Source organism: Moschus berezovskii, chromosome 4, assembly GCF_049115385.1.
Source record: "Moschus berezovskii isolate FMDL1 chromosome 4, NW_MosBer_1.0, whole genome shotgun sequence".
NCBI lineage: Eukaryota > Metazoa > Chordata > Mammalia > Artiodactyla > Moschidae > Moschus > Moschus berezovskii.
Genome location: NC_142463.1, coordinates 13,924,990 through 13,941,024, shown reverse-complemented (window position 1 = coordinate 13,941,024; position 16,035 = coordinate 13,924,990). Strand labels below are relative to the sequence as shown.

The 16,035-nt window shown below is 42.3% G+C and overlaps 1 protein-coding gene across 18 annotated transcripts in view; it reads right to left on the bottom strand.

Moving 5' to 3' along the window:
• Positions 1-16,035, bottom strand: part of MACF1 (microtubule actin crosslinking factor 1) — a 332,059-nt gene that overhangs the window by 195,692 nt on the left and 120,332 nt on the right. For 11 of the 18 annotated variants that reach the window (XM_088835151.1, XM_088835150.1, XM_088835152.1 and 8 more), the window contains exons 3-6: positions 12,657-12,746; positions 10,829-10,924; positions 8,717-8,794; positions 3,415-3,507 (exon numbers count right to left, since the gene is read on the bottom strand). In XM_088835151.1, coding sequence (XP_088691277.1) covers positions 3,415-3,507; positions 8,717-8,794; positions 10,829-10,924; positions 12,657-12,746 — 357 coding nt within the window. The remainder of the gene's footprint in view (positions 1-3,414; positions 3,508-8,716; positions 8,795-10,828; positions 10,925-12,656; positions 12,747-16,035) is intronic. The other 7 variants (XM_088835157.1, XM_088835167.1, XM_088835164.1 and 4 more) reach the window with 1 other exon arrangement.

Sequence of the window (16,035 nt, the reverse complement as noted above, 5' to 3'; positions counted from 1 at the left end):
TTAACACAAAATTATTTCTATGTCCTTAGATTTATACTAAAGAACAAAAAGAACTGCAAAGAAATCACAAACTTTTCAGTAATTGTGTTCTTAATAATAACACTGTCATTGTTATTTTTATTCAAATATATAAATTTATGCATACATGATTTTGTATATACTTGTATCCATGTGTTTGCACGTGTGTATATGGAAGAGGGAATAAGTAATATGCTGCTTTGTTTGGATTTTCAAGATTTTCAGCGTAAGAAAAAAAAGAATACAAAGTCAAAGAGGTTGAATAAACTCTAATTCTAAATATAAATTAGAAACATCATTATAAATTCTTGATTTCTTTTTACAAAACAAATACAAATGTTGGCTAGTTTTGTCCACAGAAACACCTAGGAAGAGTGACCAACCCAAGAAGCACTCAGACTGTTGTCAATAAAGAATTTCAGTTCCTTGGAGAAACTGCTAATCCCAGGCCTGAAACAGGAAATATACAAAAATTATCTGGAACAGCTCTTCATACAAGAAATAGAGGACATTATCAAAGACTATCTGGATCATGAGGAAGGACTCAGAGTCAGTATGAAAAAACTCACTGCCAAAGAAGGAGCTGAATATTACGAAGAATGACAGCTATATTTAATTGGAACACATTTAAGTCTGGTAGAAATCCATGAGTCACAGTGTTACTAAGGGAAGATGAGTATCAACAATGAAACTTTCATTGGTCTTAAAGAGAACCTTAAGAGAATCAACTAACTATTTTGAAAACTGGTGAAACAGAGAGCAATATAAAAGCATTTATCTTTTTATCTTGCCTTTCCTAAAGGAACTATCTCTCAGAGTAATTGATGAGGTAAAGTTCTGCTTTAGAAAAAAATTTCAGAATTTTGAGTATCACCACGTTGCAACTTCTAATGAAACAGAAGCTGCTAAACTTTTAGGTGAAGGGCTAACAGTGAAAGGGTTTACAAGGAATGGATCAGGCTGGTAACACCTGAACCCACTAATCAAGCTTATCATGATAAAAAGACAGACAACAGACATTCTGATGTGCAGCAGTAAAAGTATACAACTCAACACCACCATCCTTGCCCTGCCCCAGCACAGAAAATGGAATCTGAATATGATTCAGCCTCAGGTCTAGATCCAAAGCACCAGTTTACAGACAATACAGAAGGATGAAGGAGACTGTCAGAAAACATCCAGAGATGCCACCAGCATCTTTCCATAAATGGCACAGGACAAAAGACCGATTTCTTTAACAAACAGTTAAGGGGACAAAAACAGGAGAAGACAAATTTAATGCAATGTGTGCACTCTGGATTCAAACAAGCCATTTTTAAAATGAGATAATTGGGGAAATGTAAACACTGCTTAGATATTCAATGATTTTAAGAAATTACTGATTTTTACAGTGCTGTAATATTGTGCTTTGCTTAAATGAAGAATCTTTCAGAGATACACACTGAAACACTTGCAGATGAAATTATATGATGTCTGGGACACCTTTCAAAATAACTTACTGGAGGGTTTGATGAAGGGATCAGGAAACACTGCCCACAAGTTAGTGACTGGTGAGCTAGGTGATGAGTACATGGTAGTTACTTTCCCTGCATTTATAAATGTTTGAAAATTTTGATAAATTTTTAAAGAGAGAGAATTCTAGAACATTTTCTTAATGGCATATTCAGTTAAGGAACATTACCTCCATATCTTCTGTCCCAGGAAAAGTTTAACTAGCCAATTCAGTTTTCATTCCTTGGCCCTTGAATTTCCCTTCTGTTGAGTGAGTTAGTTGCAGTCAGGAGAAAGGGAGACACAGGAGACAGATTCCTCTTACTTCACAGCTACAGGATAGCATTGGTGTCTCAAAGTGAGAGGTGGTTTGTGGCATACAAACAACTGAAAAGATTACTGTTCATAAGAGTGCCAAGGGGATAATGCTTTGAAAGCTCAACAAAGTTCTTGTTCCAACCCTGCCAAGGCACACTTGCCAAATTCATGTTCCTGGTTATCCCTATATCCAAAGCATGCCTGAGGACACCCCGTGGTTCCACAAAAACACACATTACCGTCACACTTTCCTAAGCCTACTTATGTTGCAGATTGTCAGCACTGGCTCCAAACCAGAGCCCCAAGAAATTATAATCCCTGAGTTCTCAGATTCTCAGGAATTCTGGAACATCTGCTGTTCTGCATTCACCCAGCAGGTGGCGCTGACCCCCCAACTGGGACACCACAGCCACATGGACCCTGGAGTCAGCTCCTTGAGTGAGATATTTATATAAGCCTTCTTTTCCCACCTGCTCAAGAAGTGATCCCTGTCATCTATCAGCCTTGCACACAGCAGTTGGGTTTTCGAGAGTTGTCTGATAAATAGTTTTGTTTAGTTGAGCTAACGTGATTCAAGATACTCTTTTTTATAAAAATAGGGCTGTGACTGTCCAACAGTATCTAGACTTGAAGAGGATTTGCCTTAGGGAGGAGGAACAGGGAGGCTGTGTGTCCATGTGAACACTACCAAGACGCCACTGTTCTCGGGTGTGATGGATGCTTCAAGATTGTGTTTACAAGCACATACACCAAGGTGCTTGCTATGAACTGAATGTTCCTGTCCCTTCGAAACTCATATATTGAAGCCATAATAGCCCTGATGTGATGGTATCTGAAGGTGCAGTCTTTTAAGAGGTAATTAGGTTTAGATGAGGTCAGGAGAGTGGAGCCTCCATAATGGGATTAATGCCCTTATAAAAAGTTGAAGGGACATGAGATCTCTTTCTGTGCATGAATGCCCCAAGGAAAGGTCACCTAAGGATATAACCAGGAAGAGGGCCCTCACCAAGGAGCCAACCATGCTAGCACCCTGATTTCAGACTTCTAGTCTCCAGAACTGTGAGAAGTGAATGCCTGCTGCAAACCACCCAGCCTACGGTGTTTCATTATAGCAGCCTGACCTGACTAAGACAGTGCTACAATTAACCAGGCTTGTTTAAGATCATTAGAGATGAAGAAAAGTCTACATCAAAGCAGGACTGTAAGGCTTCACCCCACCCTTCCTGAGCAACAAATTCAACATCTCTCCTCATCCCTCACATTCTGAGTCCCCAAAGAGCCAGTTTTGACTCAGCTGGGCAGACTGCTAATAACCAGATTGCCAGTGCCAGAGCCACAGCACAAACAGGTGAAAAATCTCCCTTCATTATGCAAATAATGAGGAAGTTCTTGGTTTACACTGCAACAGCTTTGCCTCCAGGCCAATGCTCCTCTTCCTTTAGAGGTCCTGCTCTCCCCCTCCCCCTCATTCACTGCCAAATACAGAGAAGGAAGGCTCAGTGTGCCCGTAGAAAGCAGAGCAACCTCTAGCTCTGTCTAGGCCATGTCCAAACTGAGCACCAGGACCCCAGACTTGACAGACCCTACCTGGAAGTGCAAGATAATGGTCCAGATCAGGCCTAGGGTCAGCTTGGGATTGCCATCTGTGATGTCATCGTTACGAATATTCACTAGTTTCACCTGAAAAAGAAACAAAAGCTGGTCTGAGAGCTCTGCAACTTTTTGTTTTGATTTCATTTTTTATAGATTTTCATTATTCATACCCAGTTAATTTTTTTGTTGGTGTACAGTTTGAGTTTTCACATATGTATAGATTTGTGTTCAGTTCAGTCGCTCAGTCGTGTCTAACTCTTTGTGACCCCATGAATCACAGCACGCCAGGCCTCCCTGTCCATCACCAACTCCCCGAGTTCACTCAAACTCATGTCCATCGAGTCAGTGATGCCATCCAGCCATCTCATTCTCTGTCGTCCCCGTCTCCTCCCACCCCCAATCCCTCCCAGCATCAGACTCTTTTCCAGTGAGTCAACTCTTTGCATGATGTGGCCAAAGTATTGGAGTTACAGCTTTAGCATCAGTCCTTCCAATGAACAACCAGGATTGATCTCCTTTAGAATGGACTGGTTGGATCTCCTTGCAGTCCAAGGGACTCTCAAGAGTCTTCTCCAGCAGCACAGTTCAAAAGCATCAATTCTTCAGCGATCAGCCTTCTTCACAGTCCAACTCTCACATCCATACATGACCACGGGAAAAACCATAACCTTGACTAGATGGACCTTGGTTGGCAAAGTAATGTCTCTGCTTTTTAATATACTATCTAGGTTGGTCATAACTTCCTTCCTAGGAGTAAGCATCTTTTAATTTCCTGGCTGCAATCAGCATCTGCAGTGATTTTGGAGCCCAAAAAAATAAAGTCTGACATTGTTGAGCTTCAAGCCAACCTTTTCACTCTCCTCTTTCACTTTCCTCAAGAGGCTTTTGAGTTCCTCTTCACTTTCTGCCATAAGGGTGGTGTCATCTGCATATCTGAGGTTATTGATATTTCTCCCGGCACTCTTGATTCCAGCTTGTGCTTCTTCCAGCCCAGTGTTCCTCATGATGTACTCTGCATGTAAGTTAAATAAACAGGGTGATAATATACAACCTTGACATACTCCTTTTCCTATTTGGAACCAGTCTGTTGTTCCATGTACAGTTCTAACTGTTGCTTCCTGACCTGCATACAGGTTTCTCAAGAGGCAGGTCAGGTGGTCTGGTATTCCCATCTCTTTCAGAATGTTCCACAGTTTATTGTGATCCACACAGTCAAAGGCTTTGGCATAGTCAGTGAAGCAGAAATAGATGTTTTTCTGGAACTCTCTTGCTTTCTCCATGATCCAGCGGACGTTGGCAATTTGATCTCTGATGCCTCTGCCTTTTCTAAAACCTGCTTGAACATCTGGAAGTTCACGGTTCACGTATTGCTGAAGCCTGGCTTGGAGAATTTTGAGCATGACTTTACTAGCGTGTGAGATGAGGGCAATTGTGCGGTAGTTTGAGCATTCTTTGGCATTGCCTTTCTTTGGGATTGGAATGAAGACTGACCTTTTCCAGTCCTGTGGCCATTGCTGAGTTTTCCAAATTTGCTGGCATATTGAGTGCAGCACTTTCACGGCATCATCTTTCAGGATTTGAAATAGCTCAACTGGAATTCCATCACCTCCACTAGCTTTGTTCATAGTGATGCTCTCTAAGGCCCACTTGACTTCACATTCCAAGATGTCTGGCTCCAGCTGAGTGATCACGTCATCGTGATTATCTTCCTCGTGAAGATCTTTTTTGTACAGTTCTTCTGTGTATTCTTGCCACCTCTTCTTAATATCTTCTGCTTCTGTTAGGTCCATACCATTTCTGTCCTTTATCGTGCCCATCTTTGCATGAAATGTTCCCTTGGTATCTCTAATTTTCTTGAAAAGATCTCGTTTTTCCTATTCTGTTGTTTTCCTCTATTTCTTTGCATTGATCGCTGAGGAAGGCTTTCTTATCTCTCCTTGCTATTCTTTGGAACTCTGCATTCAGATGCTTATATCTTTCCTTTTCTCCTTTGCTTTTCGCTTCTCTTCTTTTCACAGCTATTTGTAAGGCCTCCTCAGACAGTATAATCAGGGTAACAAAACAGGAGCATCAACCCCAAAAGGTGGGACTTTGTGCAGTCAAATCCTGCCTTCACCCCTAAATCCTGGCAACCACTGATCTGTTCCCAGCTTTGCTTTACCCAGAATGTCATATAAATGGTGTCCCATAGTATGTAGCCTTCAGATCCTGGCTTTTTGCACTCAGCACAATGGCCGTGAGATCTCCATCCACGTTGCTGCCTGGAGCAATAGCCTGCCCCTTTTCGTTGTGGAGGACTATGCCATTATACCTGTTTTCTACACACCATAGTTATCCACTCCTCTACTGAAGAAATCTGGGTTGTTTCCATGTTGGGGCAATTATGAATAAAGCTCTTATATCCATGTACAGTTTTTCTGTGTGAGCACATGTTTTCATTTCTCTAGGGTAAATTCCTAGGAGTGGGATTGCTGGGTCATATGGTATACGTTTAGCTTTGTAAGAAACTGCCAAACAATTTTCCAGGATGATTGTACCATTTTGCAATCCCACCAGCAAAGCAATTTTGCAAGCACTTGCTATTGTGAGCAGCTTTTTAATTAAGTCTTCCCAGCCCTTTTTTCTTTCTCTGTCTTATTTTTTCAAGTTTGTGAGAGAGAGATCTGCCTCCCATCCCTCACTGGTCTCTGGCCTGTCCCACCTATTCCCCTCCTCCCACAGCACCTGCCTTACTCCTAAAATCTCATTCCAGCAACACGATATACACAGACACACAGGCCCTTCCCCCACCAGGGTGACCAACCATCCCTGTATGCTGGAGACTGAGGGATTTCCTGGGATGTGGGCCTTTCAGAGTATCCTAGGAAAACCAGCCTATTTCCACCTCCACCCCGTGAGTCTCTGTCGTACCCTCACAGAGCTCCTGACAACTGTGACAACTGCCCTGAAGCTGCCCTTTGTCTCTTCAGCTGAACCGAAACCTTCACGTACTCAAGACCTCAAGCAGAATCCTCACTTCTCCTTACACTATGGTAACCGGTGCTGTAGACTGAATGCTGTGTCCCTCCAAAATTCATAGGTTAAATCCTAACACCCAATCCGAAGGTATCTGGAGGTGGGACCTTTGGGGGTGATTAGGTCTTGAGGGAATGGAATGAGTATCTTTATAAAAGAGACCCAGAAAGCACCTCGACCTTCCCATTACACGAGGACACTGCTCAAAGCGGTCTCGGAACCACGACCTCACCAGACACCAAATCTGCCTCCCTCTTAGACTCTGCAGAACCATGAGAAATGAATTTCTATTGTTTATAAGCCATCCGGGCCATGATATTTTGTTACAGCAGCCTGACTGACCAAGACACTGGGCAAGTTCTTCCCCTTTCCTGCATCTCTGTCTCTTCTGCACACTGGGAGCAGGAGACCCTGCTTCCTGCCGCAGTGCAGGTTTTCTCATCACTCGTGGCCCACAGCTGGCAGGCTGGCCGCATCAGCCAAGTCCACGTTCCTCCATCCCACCTCCAGCAGCTTTCCCTGTGGATTCTGAACACCTCCTTGGCCAAGCCACCTTCCAGTGTCTGCCAATCCATTCCTTGGAGACCTCACACCTAACTCCTTCCCTCCCTGCCTCGTCTGCTACCACCTTTCTTGGCAATTTTGGCATCACCTTGATGACCCAGCTGTCGCCCCATCTGTATAACTGGGCTGCCTTCCCACTTCAGATGACTTTCATTTTCACTCTGCTTTGGACACTTGCACAGCGACAACCTCACCATCATCAAGAACTGCTCCAGAGTTGTTCATGGCTCACATTTTTATTATATCCTAGTAACCAATCTACTCTCCATCCTTATTGAGGCTTCTAGCTAATCAATTCTTTTCTATTTATCTTGACCATTAAGGCCTTCTCTGGTTTTCTCTAACTCTACACACAGACATTCCAAGGATGCTTTCTTTAGTTTCCTGAACATTTCAACCTCTAATTCTCCTACCACTTATTTCAACAAATATTTATTAAGTGTCAATTATGGACCATTCATTACGACAGGTGATGAAGATAAAAACGTTAAGTAAGATTACATTCTCTGTCCTCATGGGCCTATAATGCATTACAGCAAACAGAGAAATAACAATAAAGCCACAAGTATTATATTAGAAGCAAATGGCTATGGGAGTACACAGAAAGAGAATTTCCCAAGTTAATGAGAATTACTGATAAGAGTGGCAAAAATGAACTAACTCCAAAAATATGCACACCATGTCATGTCATTGTGACCAGCGCTGCTGCCGGGCAACTGTAGCTATACCAAATCTTTCCAAACAGCTCTCTAGGCAGATGAACTCCGACTCCCTCGTCCATCCACTTTCCTCCCCTCCACAACCCTTCTCTGTATCTTTATCCCCTCCTTCCTTCCTCCGCACTGAACCTCAGAAGAGGCATTTTTCCTTTTCTTTTCAAAGAAGTTACCTCAGCTGTGCTCTGGATCTCATCCCTCAATCCCTGGACTTGGTTCCATCAATTAGGAAGTCATGGGAAGAAGGATGGGGTGTAGAAAGCGGCATGAAAGGAGCATTTGAAAATGTCCAGGAGACCTGGGTGGAAGTCCCAGGTTTGCTCTCACTTCTGTGACCTAGGACAGGTCCTTTCTCAGTTTCCTTTCATAGGAAATGAAAAGGCTGGACTAGCGATCTCCAAGGCGTCTTCCAGGGCTAACCTGCTCTGACTCATACTCCTGGCTCTCATTTTGTTCTCTTCTCTTCACTAGCTTCTCCTCTGTCTAAAAGTGTGCTTCTGCCTTCCATACTTCCTAACTAGGGAGGGAATAGCTTCTTTACTAAACACTCCTCTGCTCCACTGAGCCTGGCCTCTGAGGTCACCAACGCTGTACAGCCGAGACCTTCCCCTCTGGCCCCACGCACCATTCAACCAGCCTGAGATCCCCTCGTCCAGTTCTCAAGATGATGAAGCACTCTGGTGCTCCCTCTTCCTGGATGATGCACCTTTTCCCATCTTCTATGCTGGCTTATTTCTCATCTTCCCTTCGGCCTCCACCTGAGTGGAGGTGAGTCAATCTTTTGCATCTTGCTCTTCTCTAAGATTTTCCCTCTCAGACAGGCCACACACTCTATGTAAGACTTATCCAGACACAATACAGCTGCTCTTCTAGTAAGCAAGACTCAGAACTGTATCAGTCGGGTTTACTGAAGACTTACCAGGGGCAGTAAGAACGTCCCTAAACAGGGACCCGATAGCAACTTTCCTTGGCAGAGTGGGGGACACACGGGACGCTCTTACCTGTCGCTGCTTTAGGAAGTCCAGAGCAATCTGCACATTCTGCAGCCTGTGAAAACGCATCCTGCCCTTCTCCCGGGGCTGCAAACAAACAAACAAAAGGGATGTTCGTTCCAGTGACACCGATTCACCCACGCAGATCCCCTTCTTCTTTCATTTTAAGGACTAAAAGACCACAAAGACTTCCCGTGACTGAAGCCAGGCGTGGGAGCATCACACAAAGCACCCCTCCAGGCAGGACCTGTGTGTGTTTCCACCATGCTCGCTGGGCCCCCAAATGCCTCGTTTACCACTCAGATCCCCATGAACACACGGCACGTTTGAATGCAAATGCTGAAGTAGTGCCGCAGCTTCTCTACAGGTTCCTCTGCAGCCATACGTGGCAGAACTTGATTCTGGATGTGAAGTTAATGGGAACAAAGATTTGGCTCTATGGCTCCCAGAACCACAGTTAAATGTTACTGTAAGGGAAGGGTAAAAGGCCTAATTAGAGGTTGCTCAGTAATGAACAGCGCCAACCATATTACAACCTGGCAAAAGAAACTAGAGGTAGTCAATTTTACACTAGGGAATGAGGAGTTACACATGCTCGGGAAGTGAAAAAATCTAAAATGGAAAGCAGGAATCAAGAAGGAACCTATTTCCTAGGAAGACAAAGTAGGAAAGCCACCTTTCACCCCAGTTTGAAATACCCAGAGCAAACAAGACCTTGATGGTGTAGGGTTCTTCAACACAGTACTCCAAAGAAAGGTATTCCCTGCCAGCCGCTCAATCCTGGGTGTCTTACAAGGCGCAGTGGAGAGTCCACCTCCACCCAGTGCCTCTGGTGTCACCAGCACCCACCTCCCGATCCAAGGCTCAATTCCTATCCATCCAAAAGTGCATGGAATCTGTTTCTCCAGTGAGCACAAGCAGGGATGGCTATCTACGTCTGGAATGTCTTCTCCTGCTCACCTTCCAATGGTTCCCCCCCACTACAATTGGGACTAAAACATCACTCTCACTAGATCATACCCAATTCATTTGTAAATATCAAAATGGTACTAATTAAAGGCCAATAAAATACATGGTAGCTCTGTTGTGGGCACCTGCACAGAGGAAACATTACCCCAGGTTGAAATGGGCAAAAAGTAACCCAACACGTGGAGGGATGGAGTGGAAGCATCTCTGTGGGGGTCCCTCAATCCTTCTAAGCAAAACTTTCAAACCAGGGTAATCGACAGAGAAGGTGAGGCCTCTCTGTGCAATAGGATAAGTTCGTAAGTCAAAGTGTTAGGAAAAACCTTCTTAGTAAGAATCTCTTCTCAGTCATTCCAGCTGAACTAATTGTGAATATGGCTTAGAAGATGACAGAGCCTGTGAAACCGAAGATGCTAAGGCAACTGGAGGGGAGATCAACGAGATGAAAAGACGACTTTAACAGGACAGGGAACAGGGACACTGCCTGATCTCTATTTCTGAAGAAAAATCACAGGCTCTAACTTAGGGCCTGCAAGCAGAAAATGGCCCTCTTACACACTCTAATCTTTACCTCTAAGTACTCCCCACCAAAAATACCCTTGAGAACATGCATGTTAAATCTCTGTCCTCTATAGCAACTAGAGATGTTATAAACCAAGGCAGAGTATCCCCATGCAGTGAGTGGTTTGCAAACAACAGGCTCTTTTGAAAACAAATGACACGGTGTGTGGTGAGAACCTGGAGGCCAGAGAGGTGGAGAGCAAGTCCCCGTTAGTCTGGAGTGTGGAGTCAGAAGCAGTAACTGACATGCTGTCAACTAAGCTTTCCACAGTTCTGCAATCTAGACTCAGACAACACAGCAAGGCCACCAGAAAGGCATGGGTCTCCAGGTCACAAAGGGACTTGACACCGCCAAACATCATTATTCTTTTTGTGCCAGGTACTCGCAGATAAGCAAAACAATTCCCACTCCGGGATCATCTAACGGTGGCATGAGGCACAATTAGTTTTAACCACTTTCTTTGGGACCCAAATTCCCAGGTGGACAGGGAAGAAGGCAATTGGTAAGTAAGCTACTTGGAGACCTAGAGAACCCCAAACTCTCTAATGGCCCTGCAGTGCCGGCTGGGACGCTGGTGTCCCAGAAGGACCTACAACATCATCATCATCTTCCTCCTCCTGCTCCTCGCTGTCTGCACGGCGCCAGGAGGGCATGCTCACCAGGCGGAGGGTCTTCAGCCCTGCCGGCTCCTTTGGCCGCCAACCAAGATAGAGGCATGACAGTTAACAGGAAATTCACAACACGTAAATGAAAAGGAAATGAACGCAGAAAAAAAAAAAAAGATGAAAATAAATACGAAAATACCCTCCCACTTCCACAAAGATGCAAAACAAAATGAAGAAGACCAGAACAGATGGTTATGCTGAACACTTCCTATGTTGAAAAACAGCTTTAACTCTCCACAGGCCATCCATTCTCCCTACTTTGGTGAATCAAGTAAGGGAGAATGCATGATGAGAATAACCATGAAAGAGATATTTGGGTGGTTTCTGGTGAAAAGATGATTATTTTACAACTATCTTCATAAACACCTGTAGGTCTTCAAAGGCTAGGAAAAGAAATCAGATTGGAGTGGTTTTAACCTGTTTTGTAAGCAACATCACTGAAAAGGATCACTTTTCAATATAAAATCACTACAAGTTCATCAAATATACCAGCCAAATTGCCCAAAATATAATTTCCTGAGCACCTTTAAATCCAACACAGTGAAAGTAAAATTTTGATTACTTAGGAGATTTGTAAATGAGAGCCAGAGACGAACTAGAGTTCATATGTCAACAAAAGCATCTGTCAATTTTAGGCCATTAAAAATTATTTAAAAAAAAAAAAGAAACCAAAACAAAGGACCCCAGGAAAGCCAAGCCTCAATCCTGGAAGAAGCTGACTATTACTTAGGGAGAGAAATCTAACGTGTCAAATCCTACTCTTGAAACACAACGAACACGGTTAAGAATTCACCAGAGACAGAGTGCCAGCTCCCTCCAGACTCCTTGAACTGCGCTCCTCTCCAGGGTGCACCTCTCACAGGTGTCCCCACACTCAGTCCTGGCCTTTTCTAAACGGAAAAGCATGTTGTCTACAACACTCTAGACAGTGCAGGAGCTGCACAGAATCACAGGCTCAGGTGAAACAGTGAGCCCACAGTGAGGCCACACTGATCCCTTCAGCAAAGCGAGGACAAGAGCTGGTGAGCCAAGAGGTTCACACAGGCTCTGTCCCCAGACAGGTGACTGTTTCCATAAGCCACGTTTAATGCATATGCGGAGGAGGCAGGCGTAGCTAATTATCCAAGGAGCCCAGATGTACAGCATCTGGGGCTATGCTCAGACATCAACTTCAGCTCTTCTTCAAACCTGTGACAGACAATGAATTCCAGGAGGGAGGAAGTTAGGCCATTTGGGAAACAATGACTCTAAACACCTGGGCTTTTACATGTAAATCTCAGCTCTTTGTTGAATATAGAAAATAAAGTAATTCACAGTAGAAGGGAAATTAGGAGGAATCTGTGTAGACTAGAAATAACACTGTAGGAAGAAAAATGTGACTTACTAAAAAAACTTAAAGTGAGAATCTACTATTCCTGAAATACTAGCACGTATAAATAGATAAAGAACAAGGAGAAATCATGCAACTATAAAAGTAATAGAACCAATACTGGATTCCATCAAGAAATGAGAATTTTTTAAAAAAGAATTAAAAAAAAAAATACATGACAAATCAGGTTAAATGAAAATGAACTTGTATCATTTGTAAAGCGTTAAGTCTGAGTTAGAAATAAAGTCCAGCAATCACCTATTCTACTTTTTCCTCCCATGTAACAGAAATGACAGCTACCGCCCCAGCACTCAACACGATGGACCCATACGTCATTAATACAGCCACACCTGGGAAGTCACCCATTAGGAGGAGAGAGAAGCTCACCAGTTTGATGCCGGAGAGGACCTCCAGCAGAGAGATCAGGTTATGGCCATCCCGTAGATCTTCATAAAGGTCATTTATGTGCTTGCGGACCTGCGCATGAGAGCAAAACAAGACTGATTTTTATTTGATCTTGAATTATCTTATTATCCACACAAGTGCTTATGGTTCTATGTAAACACAAATTAAAGAATTTGAAACTGAAAACAATATATGATTCAGGAATATTCAGGTTGGAATACAATACATATGAGATGGTAACACTTAACAGAGGGTTATATGTGTTTCTTTAAATTGAGGCCAGATCTATTACATACTCCAGTCAACCCTGAACGATATTCCATAAAGTTTGGCCAAGTCTTGATCATCCCGAAACATCTCAGGAATTATTATGGACAAAAATATGATACAACAGCCAGTGATGGACACATAAGACCCGTCAGAGTCAGTAAAGCCCTCCAGAGTGCTACAAAGGAAATCAAAATGCTAGACACTCAGTGTTAAATGGGGTGTAGCTCTAATTTAACCCCTTTTTTACCCAATACTTATAAATAAATAAATAGTGAATTTGAGAATTATTCTCCTTTGGGGAAAAATAATTCTAATTTGTAACTGAAACTATGAAAAAGCAAATATCACTTTAGAAAAATGCATGGGTAATGTCAAACACTAAATGCTTTAGCTGTTATCTCATCTACCCCTAACATCTGTAAGGTAGGCATTATTATATTACACATTACTACTATTATTATTATATTATGCCCATTTTACATATGAGGAAATAAGGCACAAAGAGGTTAAGTAACTTGCCTAAGGTCAAAACTAAGTGGAAAAACTGGCCTCAGTTTCATCTTTCTGATTTTAGCCTTTGCCATTACTACAAGGCTTTGAAATCAGCCATAATCTCATTCTATTTATTTAATCCAAACAACTGCCCTGTGAAGTTCCTATTTCATAAGAGAAACTTCCTATTTCATAAGAGAAACTGAGGAAGCTAAGGCTCCGAGAAGTTACGGTCACACAACTTTAGGACGTGGCTAAAATGACTGATTCATTCCAAGTCCAGTGACAACTTCATTGAGTGTTGCACAAACAGAATCAGAAGACTAGTGGATATTACAAGAAGGAAGACCCTTTACAATATACATAACTTTCCAGACAACAAGAAAAAGGGTTACTCTAGAAGTAGTGGATTTCTAGTCACCGGAGGTTTTCAAGCAAGGGCTGGGATACTGGAATTTCTACATTCACATGGAAGCCTGAACTGTAAGTCCTTTCCAGCTGTAATATTCTAGCATTCAAAGCTGAGAATCTGAAAAGACAAAGACTAGAAACATCTCGGTGAACTTCCTAGAAGAGAAAGGACTTGAAGGGTTAGCAAATGTTTAATAGAAAGAAAGAGAATGGGAAAACCACATGCGACTATTAAGCAGGAGGGTGGAAATATGAAGGATACACATGTTTATACCTGTACGTGAAGGACTAAGAAGCTGACACACAGATAACCCAATCGGAGAAAACAGTTCATTATGAATTGAATAATAGCTTTCAAATCTTTAAAGAATATGTCTTTAACTTTTTTGTGTGATATTGACAGTGACATGACACACTTTTTAGTTTAATCTTCAATATTAACATTTTCTCCCTCACTTTAAGTTTAGACAATAAATGAAACAATACATTTAGATCAAATTTGTACCACTTATTGATTTCCATGGTGTAAATACTCTTACCATGACCAGTTTCAAGCTATTAATATAAAATCACTAAAAGCAATGCTAGGGAGAGATGCACAGTAGCACACCAATACACAGTATTTCCATCAGAAAGAGACAACAAATACAGCTAACCTCAAGAGCACAGACGGTAACAACGGAATGGATTTTGAGTATTTATTACCTTCATTTTAAATATAAGTGTAAGTTTATATAATTCAACTTTTCATCATGGCTGTGCTTAGAAAATAGCTCAGAAGACTCCTGAACATTCACTATTTGGCTCTCACAAGGACACGAAAGCTGGCTCTAACATCTGGGTGGCTCCAAAATCTTAAGACTGCCTCCTCAAGTGGGTCCAAGGGTTCAAGCTTGGGGCCTGGGACAACCACAGTGCACCACTCACAGAAATTAGCAGGTCATAAGGGTTGGAAAGGGAGTTGATTTTGACAAGTTCAATTTTAAATATGTTGAATTTAAAACAACAGCAAAGGAGCTACAAATGGAAATGTTCTTGAAGCAGCTGGAAATACCAGAATCCAATCCGGTCAGCTGAGAACTCAAGTTTAGAAGTCATGTGCAAAGAGGTGCTAGCTAAACACATGGGAAATGCTGGGCTTTCTGGGATGGGGCAAAAAGAAAAAAACAAGAGTGCTAAGGACTGAGCCTGAGGGAATAGCCGAAATTAGAAGGCAGGAGATGGGAAAGCAATCAACAGAGGACCCTGCGAGTGGGGGAAAGGCAGTGGAAGAGTTAGGCAACAAACAAGAAGTAAAACCAAGGAAGAGATCATCACCAGTATCCAATGCTACAGGACAAGGAGGATGAAGATTAAGAAGGGGTTTTTGAGTTTTCCTACAAATATGAGGGCTTTTGCGAGAATAATTATCTAGAAAGTGGGGGGATGGAAATCAGATTACAAACAAACAAAAGATTTTTGAAAGTCAGAAATTATTAAATACTTGATATTAAGGGTTAAGAAGAGAAGAGAAAATAATAAGCGATTTATTTTTGACAGCTAAGACCTGAATGCTGCTACTGCTGCTATGTCCTGAATACAGGGTACCAAAATCGGGAGTAGTCAAGGAGCAATTATTTAAATGAATTATATAGGGTTGTGAACCAGATGAGATCATGTTCTCAGTGGGACACCAAACACCACAGAGTGCTGAAAAGAAAAGGGAGGCACTTAAAATGTAAAGGTTAGTTTCACATCAAAGCTCCAATATCTCCTTCTGAAAATTCCAGTTAAGTTTTACACCTGAGAATAGTAAAGCTGAACCTTAAAAGAAATTTAGATGAGAACTAATTTACTATGTTTCTGAGTCTTTGTGTGACTATAATAACTAAGCAACTATGAAAAACAGCAGAGAGGTATAGACAGAAGTAATGGGGGAGGTGAGTGTAGTGAGTTTTTTCCTATAGAGAATTTTCAGCAGAGAACACCTGTCTGTTTCTGAAGCTCACTGGACACAGCTCTGCCTAGACAAGGATAAAGAACTAGCTAACATTTACTAGTGCTTTTACATCAGAAAAGTTTCAGATGCAGAGGTGAGATTTTGGAGGGCTCAGCTAACATACCAAGATCATACAGCTAGTAAATGACCAGGCCAATCAAATCCAGGTCTCCCCCATTCTAAAGTCTTTACCTCTTTTGTACATACTGG